Consider the following 17,159-nt stretch of genomic DNA (forward strand, 5'->3'; position numbering starts at 1 on the left):
GTTTTGGATTCTGCCAGGGAAGCCCACGGAGAGGAGTGTGCATCTCCTAACGTGGGAAACCCACAGGGGCCAGAGCGCCTCCTTCCTGTTGTCCCTGGCTGCTGACACTGGCTTCCCCACACACGGAGCCCGGCCTCATTTCCTCTTCCTCTTCATTCCCGTCCCACTCCCAGGAAAGGATGAGGGATTGCTCAGAGCAGACAGGAAGAACTGAGAAGAACACAGCTGATGCCCATGCCCTGTTCTGCAGCCCTGTGACTGAGGCTCAGCCAGACAGAACCCCTGGTCCTTGTCAGCTGCTTCTGGGATGGGGGCTGATCCTGTGGCCAGGATGGGTGTGGTGGTCAGGCCAGGCGGGATAGGGCCCAGGCCTGCAACCCCAGCTTTTCAACCTGGAGTCCTAGCCAACGCTGACTTACCTTGGGACGGGGCTAACTTTTGCCCAGGGGGCTACAGTTGGCCCCTTGGTAGCATCTGGGAGTGCACAGGGTACTCTCTGCTGTGGGCCTGGCCCCCAGGGCTCTGCCTCCAGCCTGCGCTCCTCTGGAATTTGTCTAAGAACCATCTGTATCAGAACTGGCTCTGAAAACTTCACAGTGGGGCTTTCCTGGGCTGGAATTCCCTGCTCATCGCTCGCCCCTGCCTCCAGCATCCCCAGTGGCCTGGGCTCCCCCAGTCTTCTCCACCCTCTGGGTCTAGACTCTGCCTTCCTTTCTCCCTGGCTTCTCTGTCCCAACCCTTCCTTCTCCAGGGCCATCAGGGGAGATTTCTGTAAACACAGATGTTAGCTGGTCACCCACCTAGACTCTCATCCTACCCCGTGTGGGGACACTCACCTCTGAGCCCACCCAGCCCCTCAGCACTGCCAGGATGGCCCGGTTTGCCTTTGTCCAGTCTTGCCTCTGGGTGTGAGGGGCACCATCTCCACCCACAGGCTGCCTCCACACCTTTCCGCCCCTTTTGCAGCCCTGACCTTGGGGTTCCCCTAGCACAGGCGTCCCCAAACTTTTTTTTTTTTTTTTTTTGAGACGGAGTTTCGCTCTTGTGACCCAGGCTGGAGTGCAATGGCGCCATCTCAGCTCACTGCAACCTCCGCCTCCTGGGCTCAGGCAATTCTCCTGCCTCAGCCTCCTAAGTAGCTGGGATTACAAGCACGCGCCACCATGCCCAGCTAATTTTTTTGTATTTTTAGTACAGACGGGGATTCACCATGTTGACCAGGATGGTTTCGATCTCTCGACCTCGTGATCCACCCGCCTCAGCCTCCCAAAGTGCTGGGATTACAGGCTTAAGCCACTGCGCCCAGCCCCAAACTTTTTACACAGGGGGCCAGTTCACTGTCCCTCAGACCGTTGGAGGGCCGCCACATACTGTGCTCCTCTCACTGACCACCAATGAAAGGGGTGCCCCTTCCTGAAGTGTGGCAGGGGGCCGGATAAATGGCCTCAGGGGGCCTCATGCGCCCCGTGGGCCGTAGTTTGGGGACGCCTGCCCTAGCACATCCTGAGCTGCCGAGGTTGACAGCCTCCTCTCAAGCCATCTCTTCCTGGCACAGAGGAGGCACCTCAGTGGAGGTTTGTCCCATGACGACCTGCAGGATGAGGGAGCCTCGGTCATGTGCTGCCTCCTCCCGTTTCCTGTGACCCAGGACAGGAGCGGTCCCCAGGAAGGGAGGCCCGGTGTCCAGGATTGGCATTGGCAATGTTAAAATGTCATCACTGAGGCTAAATGTGTGTTCTGTTTTTGTCACATGAAACAGAGTTTGTTTTCTAATCCAGTTGTTTGAGAAAATCACATTCCTCCCAAAGTGAGACATGCAGAGGCCTCGTGACTCAGGCGCTCAGGCCTGGAGTTTGGTGTTTGGGGACGGCAGGTGGTGTTGCTAGCAGGAGCCGCCCCAGGGTGGCCTTTGTCTCCAGGACTTGTGGGAGGGCCCTGGGCACTAGAAATGGCCAAGTGCTCTGGAGTCCCAGACCTGGAAGAGTCCTGCCTGTGCTCGGGGACCCTCTAGAGACTCTCTCAGAGGTCCTGTTTGTACCAGGGTAAAGGGAGATGAGCAGAAAGTTAAGTTGCCAGTAGCCAGCAGCTGTGGGGTTGTGTTCCCTGAGGCTGGGGTGAGGTACTGGTCTGTTGCAGGGTAGGGGCCAGCTGCCCATTGGGGCCCCTCTTGCCCCTCTGTTCACGGTGAGGCTTCACCTCCTTCCGCATCCATGCTCACTCCCATCTGCCTCCTGGCTAGAAATTAGCTCATGGTGCCATGCCCTTGACAGATGCCCCTACCCATCTCCTGGCTGCCTCCCTCTTCCTGTGGGCACCTCCAGAGGGTTTGCTGTGGAGGATGGATTTGGGGTGTTATTGGGGCTCCCGTGGAGTGAGGACATAGGCTGCTGTTGGGTGTTCCTGGCTGAACACCGGTCAGCACGTGGTAGGCACCTGTAATCCCAGCTACTCAGGAGGCTGAGGCAGGAGAATTGCTTAAACCCAAGAGGTGGAGGTTGTGGTGAGCCAAAATCATGCCATTGCACTCCAGCCTGGGCAACAAGAGCAAAACTCCGTTTTGTTTGTTTGTTTATTTGTTTTAAATGCTATGTGCAAATGAGTATGAGTGATTTCTATTTCCCCAAAATGTTAACTTGGTATGTCAGGTGACGTATATGACCACTGTGCCCTCTGGCCACAGGGCACAGCCCTAGCTCTGCCACATGTGAGGAGGGGCCCCTTAAATGGCTACAGGCTTGCAGACCCTCACCCCCTCATGATCCCAGCAGCTTTCCCGGGTCCCAGCAGTGCCTTTTTTTGCTTTTCTGAGATGGAGTCTCACTCTGTCACCCAGGCTGGAGTGCAGTGGCACAGTCTCGGCTTACTGCAACCTCTACCTCTCTGGTTCAAGCAATTCTCCTGCCTCAGCCTCCCAAGTAGCTGGGACTATAGACATGCGCCACCATGCCCGGCTAATTTTTTTCTATTTTTGGTAGAGACAGGATTTCACCGTGTTAGCCAGGCTGGTCTCAAACTCCTGACCTCAAGTGATCCTCCCACCTCGGCCTCCCAAAGTGCTGGGATTACAGGCATGAGCCACTGCACCCAGCCAACTTTTTGTTTTTTTTAAAGACATATTTGTGGGAACAGAGTGAGACCCTGTCTCAAAATAAATGAATGAGGCTGGGTGTGGTGACTCACACCTATAATCGCAGTACTTTGGAAAGTCAGGGCAGGCGGATGAGCTCGAGACCAGCTTGGCCAACATGGTGAAACCCCGTCTCCACTAATAACATAAATGTTAGCCGGGCATGGTGGTAGGTGCCTGTAATCCCAGCCACTCTGGAGGCTGAGGCAGGAGAATCACTTGAACTGGGGAGGGAGAGATTACAGTGAGCTGAAATCACGTCACTACACTCCAGCCTGGGTGACAGAGCAAGACTGTGTCTCGAAAAAATAAAGTAAATGAATGAATGAATGAATACAAATATTAGCTTCTCATCTACAGGTACCCTGAGCTCTCAGGTAGGCATGGCATTTATGAGGAAAGGCCGTGTAGGTCCCTGGAGGGGCTTCCTGGGTAGAAAAGAAGCTGCACCGGGTGTGGAAGGCAGCTTGGCTGTGGAGAGAAGCATTAGGATGGGGCAGCACCTGTGAGAGAGCCGCCCCCTGGCCCATGCAGTTGAACCTTCCTCTGCAGGACCGACTGGCCATTGACCTGCTGGGACCGTTACGCCCCAGGCGTTCCAGAGCACCTTCCTAGTGCCAGGCCTGGGACCCTGTAAGGATGAGACAGTCCTCAGGCAGCTGAGCGGCCCTGGCTGGCCGGGCTGGGCTGAGCGCTTTCTATCAACAGACTCAGTAAATCCCGAAGTAGAACAGGGACTGGATCCTATCCCTTCCCAGTTTCCCACTGTGCTTAGAATGTAATCCACGGGCCCGTGGGTGTGTCTGTGCTGCCCCCTGCGTGCTGCAGCACGGCGGGCCTGCTGCTCCCTCGGCCTTTGCACCTACGCTGCTGGTCTGGAGCGCTTCGTCCTCCGCAATTCCAGCTTCTTCCTTCTCGATGCTCTGACTCAGTGTCATCTCTTGGGGGAGGTCTACCCTCAGGACCCTTGATAAATTAGCTGTCACCCTCCAGACCCACTGTGTGGACCCCCACCCTCTGAAACTGTCTCTGTAATTCTTGTGACTCTCGCGTGTGTCAGGTGAAATTTTTCCTCTTTTCCTGGAATTGCAGGCTGGTCCCAAAGACAGGAGGAGTGCTTTCCCACTCCATACTCAGGGAGCTGCTGGTAGCTGGGCTGACAGGTGCCACTTCGGAGAAGCAATGCCACCCCGCCCCGTGCCTGTGCAGGGAACTCGAGGCTGGTGGGGGAAGCACCATTTAGGTAAGGGCAATGCAGTGTTGGTGGCGAGAAGCGATGCCCTCACTCCTCAGAGGCCAAGAGAAAGTGGCTTTCCCCCACCGAGGGACGCACCCCCACAGGGCCCTGCTGGCACTGTCTGCCCTGGGCTGCCTGAACCCAGAGACAGTGTGGGATATGCTTTTTGTGGGGTGTTATCCTAATGTCATCTGCACTCCACCTAGTGAGTCCAGAGTGACACTCAACCCACAGAGGTTGCTTGGGAATGGATGCCAGTGAGGAGGTGGGTGTTACTCATCAGCTCCACTCTGCAGACACGGTAACTGCAGGTTAGGGAAGATGCGAGGCTTGTCCACATTTCAAACAAACAGGTGTCAGAGCCGGACCCTGCGGGCCGTTTGCACAGTAGCCCCTTCCTCGCCTCCCTCTCCCTGGCCGCCGCCTCCGGCTCCACACTTTTTCAGGAGTTGGGGGACAATGGGGACAGGCAAGGCCTTGTTTGCTGCGTGGGAGCAGGTGTGGTTTATGACATACAACAGCAGCCAGCCCTCGGGTAGATGACAGGGAAGGCCATTCAGCGGTGAACCCTCACCTCCAGAGTATGGGCACTCAAACCCATAAGTGTGCCAGCCCGGAGTGTTTTATGTTTTTGATCAGTTTCCACCTCCCGTTATTTCTTCATCTCAGTTGCCAGTTTAAAGAAAACCTCACTCCACTGTGAATGCAAGAAAAAGGTTTGGCAGGATATATACCAAAATGTGAATGGTGATTCTCTTTACGTAGAAGGGGAGTACAATTAGAGGGTAATTTAAACAGAACGCTTTTTTTTTTTTTTTTGAGACAGAGTTTTGCTCTTGTTACCCAGGCTGGAGTGCAATGGCGCGATCTCGGCTCACCGCAACATCCGCCTCCTGGGTTCAGGCAATTCTCCTGCCTCTGCCTCCTGAGTAGCTGGGATTACAGGCACGAGCTACCATGCCCAGCTAATTTTTTGTATTTTTAGTAGAGACGGGGTTTCACCATGTTGACCAGGATGGTCTCGATCTCTTGAGCTCGTGATCCACCCACCTCGGCCTCCCAAAGTGCTGGGATTACAGGCATGAGCCACCACGCCTGGCCAGAACGCTATGTTTTTACCCTCTCATTTTGGTACTATTGGACTTTCTGTTATTTTTCCATTTATATATCACTGGCATAATAAAAGACTTTTTAAACCTAAGGAAATCAATCTGGATCTCGTTTTTATTTATGTATTTATTTTTATTTATTTATTTGTTTTCAGATAGAGTCTTGCTCTGTCACCCAGGCTAGAGTGCAGTGGTGTGATCATAGCTCACTGTAACTTCCGCCTCCCGGATTCAAGTGATTCTCCCACCTCAGCCTCCCGAGTAGCTGAGCCTACAGGCATATGTCACTACACCAGCTAATTTTTGTGTTTTTAATTTTACTGTGTTGCCCAGGCTGGTCTCCAACTTCTGTCCTCAAGTGATCTGCCCACCTCAGCCTCTCGAAATGCTAGTATTACAGACATGAGCCACCATGCCCGGCCTGTTAATTAATTTTTGAGATAGTGTCTCATTCTGTCCTGCAGGCTGGAGTGCAGTGGTACAATCATGGCTCACTGCAACCTTGACCTCCTGGGCTCCGGTGGTCCTCCCACCTCACTCTCCTGAGTAGCTGGGACTACAAGTGTGCACCACCATGCCTGGCTAGTTTTTGTTTTTTTTTTTTTTTTTTTTTTTGCAGAGATGCGGTTTTACCTTGTTGCATGGACTACTCTTGAACTTTTGGGCTTGGCCTTAAAAGATCCTTCCCTCTCAACCTCCCAAGTAGCTGGGATTATAGGTGTATACTACCATGCCTGCCTATTTTCTTTTCTTTTCTTTCTTTTTCTTTCTTTGTGTGTGTGTGTCTGTGTGTGTGTGTGTGTGTGTGTGTGTGTATGTGTGTGTAGAGATGAAGTCTCATTATGTTGTCCAGCCTTGTCTTGAACTCTTGACTCAAGTGATCGTCCCACCTCAGTCTCCCAAAGTGCTGGGATTACAGGTTTGAGCCATTGTGCTGGCCTGGCCCTGGTTCTTATAGATGCCTTAAATGGGTTGTTGCCTTGTGTGCACAGCCCCAGAAACATCCTACTCTGTTTTTGGGTGGGTGCTTGGGGAGCAAGAGAAAATCCAAGGGCTCCCTCAGGGACTTTGCATACTTCCTTGGCTCGAGTGTCCCCGAGTCCAACACATCCTGGGTCATTCGCGGCAGCAAACACAACTTGGGTTGTGCATCTCCAAGAAAACTTTGTAAGGTGCGGTCACAGCTTTTACTGTTTCCAGTTTAATATTCAACCTGCATCTGGGGCCAGCTGAGTGGAGGCTGGTGCTGCTCTGCCCAGCTCCTGTTCTGTTTAGAAACATGTTTATTGCCTCAAGAAGGAGCCAGTTCCTTCACCCAAACAGGATGGGCCTGGGGTTCCTCCAGAGGTTAGTGGGCCCAGAGCTGGGAAGGAGAGATGTAAGCTGTGGATAACCAACACATGGAAGATTGTACAGTGTGACCTGGGCGTGGCCATGTGGATGTGAGTGGACCCATTGGCCTGGCCTTCAGGATGAGGGGAGAGCCCTTGCTGCTTTCCCTCCCCAGACAAAGCAAACCAATCAACGATCTTAAGGGTTTCCTGTCTTCTGAGGCCTGGTCCTGCTGTGGGCAAGCCTTTTCCAGTGGGATATATTAAAATCAACTTTGGTGGCTGACATCTATAATCCCAACACTTTGGGAGGCTGAAGCAGGAGGATCAACTGAGGTTGGAAGCTCAAGACCAACCTGACTAACATGGAGAAACTCCGTCTCTACTAAAAATACAAACTTAGCTGAGCGTGGTGGCACATGTCTAGAGTCCTAGCTACTTGGAGGCTGAGGCAGGAGAATCGCTTGAACCCAGGAGGCGGAGGTTGCAGTGAGCCTAGATCGTGTCATCGCACTCCAGCCTGGGCAACAAGAGTGAAACTCCGTCTCAAAAAAAAAAAAAAAAAAAAATCAATGTGGCTTTAATGTTTTTGTCAAAACTTTGTTTCGATGAATGTTTTCTGTGGGGAAGTTCCTATAAAAACAGTATCAACGGATATGTGCCTGAAAGAATCAAAAGCAGGGACTCAGATATTTGTATACCCACGTTCATAGCAGCATGGTTCACAGTAGCCAAGAGGTGGCATCAACCTCTGTCCATAGATGAATGGATAAGCAAGATGTGGTCTGTCCCTACAATGTAATGTTATTTGGCCTTAAAAAAAAGGAAGGACAGCCGGGCACGGTGGCTCAAGCCTGTAATCCCAGCACTTTGGGAGGCTGAGGCGGGTACGAGGTCAAGAGATAGAGACCATCCTGGTCAACTTGGTGAAACCCCGTCTCTACTAAAAATACAAAAAATTAGCTGGGCATGATGGCTCGTGCCTGTAATCCCAGCTACTCGGGAGGCTGAGGCAGGAGAATTGCCTGAACCCAGGAGGTGGAGGTTGCGGTGAGCCGAGATTGCGCCATTGCACTCCAGCCTGGGTAACAAGAGCGAAACTCCATCTCAAAAAGAAAAAAAAAAAAAAAAAAAAAGGAAGGACAGGCTGGGCATAGTGGCTCGCGCCTATAATCCCAGCACTTTAGGAAGCTGAAACGGGAGGATTGCTGTAGCCTAGGAGTTCAAGACCAGCCTGGGCAACTGGTCTTGATCTCTATCTCTATAGCAAGACTCTGTCTCTGTTTTAAAAATGTTGAAAAAATTATTTGAGGCCTGGTGGTACATGCCTGTAGTCCCAGCTACTCTGGAGCCTGAGGCGGGAGAATCACTTGAGCCCAGGAGTTTGGGGCTGCAGTGAACTATGACTGTGTCACAGCACTCCAGCCTGGGTGACAGAACAAAGACCCTATCTCAAAAAAAAGGAAGGACAGGGCTGGGTGTGATGGCTTGTGTCTGTAATTCTGGCTACTTGAGAAGTTGATGTGGGAGGATTGCTGGAAGCCAGGAGTTCAAGACCAGCCTGGGCAACATAGCGAGACACGGTCTCTAAAAACAAAACTGCCAGGTATGGTGGTTGATGCCTATAATCCTAGCATTTTGGGAGGCTGAGGCAGAAGCATCATTTGAGCCCAGGAGCTGGAGACCAGCCTGGGCACATAGTAAGACCTCATCATTACTGTAAAAAAAAGAATTAGCCAGGCATGGTGGCTCACACCTGTAGTCCCAGTACTTTGGGAGGCCAAGTGGGGGGAATACTCGAGCTCAGGAGTTCAAGACATCTCTACCAAAAATACACACAGCAGCGTCGTGCCGTGATGTGTGCCTGTGGTCCCAGCTACTTGGAAGGCTGAGGTAGGAGGATTTCTTGAGCCTAGGAGGTAGAGGCTGTAGTGAGCCATGATTTTACCACTGCACTCCAGCCTGGGCAACAGAGCAAGACCCTGTCTCGGGGGGAAAAAAAAAATTCACCTCTATGAGGTACTTAGAGTAGCTAATTTGATAGAGACAGAAAAATATAATGGTGGTTGCCAGAGGCTGGGGGAGAGGAACAGGGAGATAGTATTTAATCAATACAGAGTTTCAGTTTGGGAAGAAGAAAAAACGTCTGGAACTGGATGGTGGTGATGGTTGCACAACAGTGTGAATGTGCTTAATGCCACTGAACTGTAGACTTAAAAATGGCTAAAATGGGCTGGGCGTGGTGGCTCATGCCTGTAATCCCAGCACTTTGGGAGGCTAAGGCAGGCGGATCATGAGGTGAGGGGTTCAAGACCAGGCTGACCAAAAATAGTGAAACCCTGTCTCCACTAAAAATATAGAAAATTAGCCAGGCATGGTGGCACCTGTAGTCCCAGCTACTCAGGAGGCAAAGGCAGGAGAATCGCTTGTACATGGGAGGCAGAGGTTGCAGTGAGCTGAGATCGCACCACTGCACTCCAGCCCGGATGACAATGTGACACTCCGTCTCAAAAAAAAAAAAAAAAAAAAAGCTAAAATGATAAATTTTATGTTATGTGTATTTTACCACACACACACACACACACACACACACACACCCCAGTGTCAAGGTGCTTTCCCAAGACGGTGTGTTGCAGATGCAGGTTTGACACTATGATTTTTTTTTTTTTTTTTTTTTGAGATGGAGTTTCGCTCTTGTTACCCAGGCTGGAGTGCAATGGCGGGATCTCAGCTCACTGCAACCTCCGCCTCCTGGGTTCAGGCAATTCTCCTGCCTCAGCCTCCTGAGTAGCTGGGATTACAGGCACGCGCCACCATGCCCAGCTAATTTTTTGTATTTTTAGTAGAGACGGGGTTTCACCATGTTGACCAGGATGGTCTCGATCTCTTGACCTTGTGATCCACCCGCCTCGGCCTCCCAAAGTGCTGGGATTACAGGCTTGAGCCACCGCGCCCGGCCAACACTATGATTTTTACTTTTTGCGAAATGTTTTAAAGTAGTATTTGCCTTATAATGGATAGGTAGATGTTCTAGCTACAGGAGAAACCAGAGTAGTCTGGCCACTATCCAGAACTCGCTGAAGCAGACCCCCGTGGCATCTCTGGGAACTTGTACCATCCCAGGAAGAAAGGTTAGTCTGATGTACATAAGCAAACCTTGCAACTTTTGTGCCCAGGATGGTAGCCTTGGGTCAGAGCGGCCACCTGTCATCCAGAATCCCACAGGGCACACCTTACCCACTCTTTCTGTGTTCGCCTGAGCCCAGTGATGCTGTTCTCGGAGGAGCACCAACACCCCCACTTGACTTCTGGCTCATTTGGATCCAGAGATGCGCAGTTTTAAAGCTGCAGCACCTTCCATGTAGGTCCCAGCTCTGCCTTGGGAAACCCACCTGCCCCTCACCAGAGATTCTTCCCTGGAGCACCTGCCTGAAGTGTAGCTTTCAAGCTGGTGGTTTTAGAAAGTTAAGAGCTGGCTTCAGATTCCCAGCCCAGACAGGGTGGGACAGCATAGGATGCGTCTTTCTCACCATGCACAGCTGGTTAAAGAGAACTGGAATAAAGCATCTCTTTGCTCAAAGGGATCTTCTCGACTGGGGGTTCCTTTTCAGAAGGCCCCCAGGGTGCAGGGTGGTGTTTGGGAGGCTAGGGTGGACCATGCTCGAGTGGAGAGGTGTTTTCAGCAGGGTCAGTCTCTTTTTTTGGTAGAGAGGGGGTCTCACCGTGTTGCCCAGGCTGGTCTTGAACTCCTGGCTTCAACCAGTTCTCCCACCATGGCCTCCTGAGTAGCTGGGATTATAGGTATGAGCCTCTGTGTCCGGCCAGGGGCCAAGCTCTTAAAGCCCTTCTGGGAACTCTATCTCTAGCCTCTCATTACTCAGAATCTGTGTGATCTAGTAACTTCGTGAATTCTGTGAAAAGAAGTTATACTCCAAAGTTTGTAATGGCTCCTCAGAACGATCACTTAAGTAGAAGCCCTTCTAATACTTACACTGAGATTTAGCCAAACAGTGTGACTGGGCACTGTGACTCACTTATAATTCCAGCATGGTGGGAAGATCACTTGAGGCCTGTGATTCAAGGTCAACCTGGGAAACAGAGCAAGACCCAATCTCTAAAAAAAAATAAATAAATAAAAAACAAAACAGGCCCGGGCCCAGCACAGTGGCTCACACCTGTAATCCCAGCACTTTGGGAGGATGCAGTGGGTGAACTACTTGAGATCAGGAGTTCAAGACCAGTCTGGGCAACATGGCAAAATCTCATCTCTACTAAAAATAGAAAAAATTAGCTGGATGTGTGTGCCTGACTGTAGTCCAAGCTACAGCTACAGCTGAGGTGGAAGGATCACCTGAGCCCAGGAGGCAGAGGTTGCAGTGAGCTGAGATGGCACCATTGCACTCTAGCCTGGGTTTCAGAGTAAGACCTGTCTCAGACAAAACAAAACAAGGCCTGGGACAGTGGCTCATGCCTGTAATTCCAACATTTTGGGAGGCCAAGGCAGGAGGATTTCTTGAGCCCAGGAGTTAAAGACCAGCCTGGATAACATAGTGAGACCCCCATTTCTTTTTTTCTTTTTTTTTTTTGAGACGGAGTTTCGCTCTTGTTGCCCAGGCTGGAGTGCAATGGCGCGATCTCGGCTCACCGCAACCTCCGCCTCCTGGGTTCAGGCAATTCTCCTGCCTCAGCCTCCTGAGTAGCTGGGATTACAGGCACGCGCCACCATGCCCAGCTAATTTTTAGTATTTTTAGTAGACACGGGGTTTCACCATGTTGACCAGGATGGTCTCGATCTCTTGACCTCGTGATCCACCCGCCTCGGCCTCCCAAAGTGCTGGGATTACAGGCTTGAGCCACCGCGCCCGGCGAGACCCCCATTTCTACGAAACTTAAAAAATTAGGCCAGGCATGGTGGCTCTCGTCAGTAATCCCACACTTTGGGAGGCCAAGGCAGGTGGATCACCTGAGGTCAGAAGTTTGAGACCAGCCTGGCCAACATGGTGAAACCCTGTCTCTACTAAAAATACAAAAAAATTAGACAGTGTGGTGGTGCACGCCTGTAGTCCCACCTACGGAGGAGGCTGAGTCAGGAGAATCACTTTAACAGGGCAGAGGCGAGGAGCGGTGGCAGAGGTTGCGGTGAGTGGAGATCGCGCCACTGCACTCCAGCCTAGGCAACAGAGTGAGTCTCAAAAAAAAAAAAAAAAAATTATCTGGGCATGGTGGTGGACACCTGTAGTGCCAGCTACTCGGGAGGCTGAGGCAGGAAGATTGTTCAAGCCGTTCATGGCTGCCGAGAGCAGGGTTGTGCCACTGCACCGCACTCCGACCTAGGCAACAGAGCAAGACCCTGTCTCAAAAGAAAACTATGCCACATTCGAAAAAATATGTTCTTTAAAATGTGAACCTTGAAACACACATGCTAAAAATGTGTTTTTAATCCTGCAGGGTGTGAGATGGCAGACAGGTTAGCAGAAAACCCACGGAAAGGGGGCTGCAGGAGTTAGCCCCTCTGTGCCCCACTCCTGGCAGCCCGGGGCGTCCTTCTGAGCACAGCGGCGCTATGGACTCTCCAGGATACAACTGCTTCGTGGACAGAGACAAGATGGAAGCTGCCATCCAGGACCTGGGGCCCAAGGAGCTGAGCTGCACCGATCTGCAGGAACTGAAGCAGCTGGCACGCCAGGGCTACTGGGCCCAAAGCCACGCTCTGCGGGGAAAGGTGTACCAGCGCCTGATCCGGGACATCCCCTGCCGCACAGTCACGCCCGACGCCAGTGTGTACAGCGATATCGTGGGCAAGATCGTGGGCAAGCACAGCAGCAGCTGCCTGCCACTGCCCGAGTTTGTGGACAACACGCAGGTGCCCAGCTACTGCCTGAACACGCGCGGCGAGGGGGCCGTGCGCAAGATCCTCCTGTGCATCGCCAACCAGTTCCCGGACATCTCCTTCTGCCCCGCCCTGCCGGCCGTGGTGGCCCTGCTGCTGCATTACAGCATCGACGAGGCCGAGTGCTTCGAGAAGGCCTGCCGCATCCTGGCCTGCAATGATCCCGGCCGGAGGCTGATCGACCAGAGCTTCCTGGCCTTCGAGTCGTCCTGCATGACATTTGGGGACCTGGTGAACAAGTACTGCCAGGCGGCCCACAAACTGATGGTGGCCGTGTCTGAGGACATCCTGCAGGTCTATGCAGACTGGCAGCGCTGGCTGTTTGGGGAGCTGCCCCTCTGCTACTTTGCCCGGGTCTTTGACGTCTTCCTAGTGGAGGGCTACAAGGTGCTGTACCGTGTGGCACTGGCCATCCTCAAGTTCTTCCACAAGGTGAGGGCCGGGCAGCCGCTGGAGTCGGACAGCGTGAAGCAGGACATCCGCATGTTCGTCAAAGACATCGCCAAGACTGTATCCCCCGAGAAGCTGCTGGAGAAAGCATTCGCCATCCGCCTCTTCTCCCGCAAGGAGATCCAGCTCCTGCAGATGGCCAATGAGAAAGCCCTGAAGCAGAAGGGCATCACCGTGAAGCAGAAGAGGTAGGTCCCCGGCAGGCTGCGAGGGACCCGCCCAGGGTCAGGGGCTGGGGCGGGACGTGTCTGGCATGAGCTCATCCAGCTGGCCTCCAGCAGCCTCTGCCCATGGTCCACCCGGACATCTGTGCATGGCTGAAAAGACACTGAAACAGGAAGGGCCTTCCCGGTTACAGCCACAGACGAGGGATGTCGGGTCCTATCCTCTGGGACCAGGCCCACAGCCGAGATGAAAGCTGATGCTGGCCCTGGGGTCAGAAGGCATTGTGGGAGGCCAGGCCCACTCCCAGGGTCATTTCAGGGCAGCCCCTGCTCCGCCCCTCCAGCTCTGGGCTCTGTGGCTGGCCTCTGCTGTGGCTGATGGGCGTGGCCTCCCCTCCTGGAGCACAGCACCAGGGGAGCAGGGTCAGGGGTTCATGGTGTTCTGTGTCCATTCGGTAGCCGGCGCTGTGACAGTGCCACGCTGCGGCCTGTTGGCGTGCAGTCCTCTTTCTTCTGGGCCAGCGAAGGCCTGTCCGGGATCGGTACTTACACTAATCTCTCCTTGTCTGTTTTATTTTTCTTCTCCATGTCCATTGCTTTCTCCTGTTTTTCAGTGTGTCACTTTCTAAAAGGTAGGTCTGAAACCGCGTCTGCACGCCTGGCCTCTGTCTTTCCACCAGGCTGACTCTAGGCCGGCTGCTTGCTCTGGGTCCCAGGGCTGCTCTCGCGGGCCGGCTTCAGCAGTGCTGCCTCTGAGCCCGACTGATGCTCAGGCACCTTCTGTCTGTCTGTCTGTATGTCTGTCTGCCTGCCTGCCTGCCTGTCTGCCTCTGTTGTGCTATCTGCCGGTGCTTGGCTTGCCATGAAGCCTTGTCTTGCCAGAGCAGTCACTCTGTCCTGATTTCTTAGAGAAAAGGTGCTTTGTCCCCATCCAGGCTGGGCACTCTCCCTCTGTAATGGGTGGGAGGTGGGGCTTCTGGGAACTTTCTCCCTGTTGGGCATCTAGAACCCGATCCTAAACACACACAAGCAGGCGAGAAGTTCCCTCCGGACTTAGTTTCAAAGGAGCTCTGGGGCACACCTCGGGGGGCATGGCCTGGCCCTGGACGTGCCCTCGGACTCTGACCCCGCTCGCTCCCCTCAGGCAGTTTGTACACTTGGCCGTCCATGCAGAGAACTTCCGCTCGGAGATCGTCAGCGTGAGGGAGATGAGAGACATCTGGTCCTGGGTCCCTGAGCGCTTTGCCCTGTGCCAGCCCCTTCTGCTGTTCTCTTCCCTGCAGCACGGGTACAGCCTGGCCAGGTAACACCCCAAGGGGCTGCCCAGCCACATGTCCTGCCCGCAGACTCAGGAAATGGGCCTCAGCCCTGGGTACCTGCTGAGACCCTGCTTCTTCCTGTGGGGCCTGAGAATCAGGGTCCCTTTCTGGGCTTCTGTCCTCCCCAGGCCACCCAGACTTTGGGGGTCATGGCCAGGCTTGCCACAGCTCAGGCCATGCAGGCGTCGTGAAGACGCGGGAGGCAGAATCCCCACCTTGGAGCTCACGATATTGTCTGGAGGGACCACATGGGCGGCAGGCCCCAGCCGTGCTTGCCCCCCGCCCTGTCATCCACGTGGCGCTCTGTCAGGGCCCCAGGTCATGCTGCCCTCCAGGGCGGTGCTGCCAGGTGCAGCCAGGAGGCTCCCTCTAGTCTTGGACAGCATGTGGCCATGGGAGCTCTGGCTTGGCCCTGGGGTGACCTGGAGGTGAGGCAGGCAGAGCTGGTCCAGCCCCCACCTGGTACCGTTCACAGGTTCGTAACACCGCAAGCATTTCGGCACAGCTGGAGCCACTTCTCCCAGCCCTGCCAAGGACCACAGCCAAGCTCTGGGCGCCACGCTGGCAGACCCAGGCCTCTTTGGCTCCCACATGCCTGGGCTGTGAGGATGGGCCAGACCTCCCCACTGTGGGGACCGGTTCCTCTGGTTCCTGCTTCCCCAACCCCTAGCACTTGGCTCTTCACTTTGGCCTTCCACTGCAAAGCCTCTCCCCCAAGTCACACCTGGGCAGGCTGTCCTGGGGATGGCAGAGAAGGGCCAGGCAGGAACACCTGGGTGAGGGCATTGTCGGGACCCAGAGAAAAGCAGCGGCTCCCGGGTCTTCCGCCCCAAGATAGCCAGGGCCAGCAGAGGCTGCAGGAGGCGGCAGGGAGGGTGTGTAGGGTGAGAGCTGGCATGCGTGTCTCTATGCCAGGTTCTACTTCCAGTGTGAAGGACATGAGCCTACCCTCTTGCTCATCAAGACCACGCAGAAGGAGGTGAGCAAGGGCCCTGGGAGTCAAGGTTGGCTCTGATGGCTCCAGGGCCTCAGCGTCCTAGCCTGGAGCCAGAGTCAGAGCGTGGGTACTGGCAGCACATGGGGCTCATCCCACGCTGAGGGCCGCGGGGAAAATGAGACTCGTCCCCACATAGCCCCACCCACCCTCATTGCCAGCTCCAAGCCAGAGGCAGGGTGCACGCACCCCCAGCGCTGCCTTTCCCACACCACCCCTGTCCTGGGGTGGGAGTAGGAGACGGCGATGCCTGCACCCCACCTGTGACCTGGGATGGGCCCTGAAGCAGGCTGGAGCACAGGGACACTCCTGGAGGCCTGCGGGCACAGCCTGACCTGGGCCTTTCCCCCAGGTGTGTGGCGCTTACCTCTCCACAGACTGGAGCGAGAGAAATAAGTTTGGAGGCAAACTGGGCTTCTTTGGAACCGGAGAATGCTTTGTGTTTAGGGTGAGTGGGCCCAAGTGCTCCGCAGCCCCTGTGTAGACTCTGCAGCTTCATCCCCCCGGGCGTGCCTGCCTGCCCTGGGGACCCTGTTTGATTGTCACCATGGCAGTCACCCAGCAGCGTCATCACCCTGCATGCTTCTGGGTTTGATCATTCAGCCTCGCGCTGCTCCAGGACAGGGGGCCTTATCTGCCTGAGCCACCACCTCCCTGGCCTCTGGCTTGGGCTGTGCCCACCTTGGGCTCTGGGTGCAGATTCTCGGGATAACGGGCTGTGGCTCTGGGCCAGAGGGGCCTGTGGGTGCCCTCGCCAGCTCCTCACACTGCCCTTCCACCCCAGCTGCAGCCTGAGGTGCAGCGATATGAGTGGGTGGTGATTAAGCACCCCGAGCTGACCAAGCCCACGCCCTTGATGGCCGCCGAGCCCAACGCCCCGTTCAGCCACTCCACCTCTTCAGACCCCGCCGACCGCCTCTCGCCCTTCCTGGCCACTCGCCACTTCAACCTGCCCTCCAAGACCGAGTCCATGTTCATGGCCGGGGGCAGCGACTGCCTCATCATCGGTGAGCGCCAGCAGATGGGGCCCTGGGATGAGGGTGTGGGGGACTGGGCAGCTGAAGCCACTGCACCCAGCCCTCCCTGACCGGGGTGGCAGAGAAGAGGCCCTGGGTGTCAGGGATGGACCAGGCACCATGGGTAGAAGGGGGCTGGGAGGGAGAGACCAGCCTGGACAGCTGGTCCTGGGGGCTATGGAGGGTCAAGGGTCTGTATGGTTTCAGAGGCCTGTGCAGGGGAGGACAGCTGGGACAGGAGGTGAGGTGCCTGGGGCAGTGCTGATGGGGTAGTCGGGCCCACTGACCTGAACATCCTGCAGGGGGAGGGGGTGGCCAGGCTCTCTACATCGATGGGGACCTGAACCGGGGCCGTACAAGCCACTGCGACACCTTCAACAACCAGCCCCTCTGCTCCGAGAACTTCCTCATTGCTGCCGTGGAGGCCTGGGGCTTCCAGGACCCTGACACCCAGTGACAGCCTGCGCCACCGTGACTGAGCCAAGGTGGGGTGGCGAGCCGGAGGCTGGGCTGCCGCCTCAG

The 17,159-nt window shown here is 54.7% G+C and overlaps 1 protein-coding gene across 5 annotated transcripts in view; it reads left to right on the forward strand.

The window, feature by feature from the left end:
- Nucleotides 1–17,159, forward strand: part of TBC1D24 (TBC1 domain family member 24) — a 32,641-nt gene that overhangs the window by 11,076 nt on the left and 4,406 nt on the right. For 3 of the 5 annotated variants that reach the window (XM_039477872.2, XM_074381771.1, XM_010339047.3), the window contains exons 2-8: nt 12,253–13,332; nt 13,923–13,940; nt 14,453–14,611; nt 15,543–15,606; nt 15,974–16,069; nt 16,406–16,628; nt 16,940–17,122. In XM_039477872.2, coding sequence (XP_039333806.1) covers nt 12,368–13,332; nt 13,923–13,940; nt 14,453–14,611; nt 15,543–15,606; nt 15,974–16,069; nt 16,406–16,628; nt 16,940–17,094 — 1,680 coding nt within the window. In that variant the 5' untranslated portion in view covers nt 12,253–12,367 and the 3' untranslated portion in view covers nt 17,095–17,122. Of the gene's footprint in view, nt 1–4,219; nt 4,371–12,252; nt 13,333–13,922; nt 13,941–14,452; nt 14,612–15,542; nt 15,607–15,973; nt 16,070–16,405; nt 16,629–16,939; nt 17,123–17,159 lie in introns of all 5 variants that reach the window. The other 2 variants (XM_039477873.2, XM_039477874.2) reach the window with 2 other exon arrangements.

Source organism: Saimiri boliviensis, chromosome 12 (genome assembly GCF_048565385.1).
Source record: "Saimiri boliviensis isolate mSaiBol1 chromosome 12, mSaiBol1.pri, whole genome shotgun sequence".
In the NCBI taxonomy this organism is placed as follows: Eukaryota; Metazoa; Chordata; class Mammalia; order Primates; family Cebidae; genus Saimiri; species Saimiri boliviensis.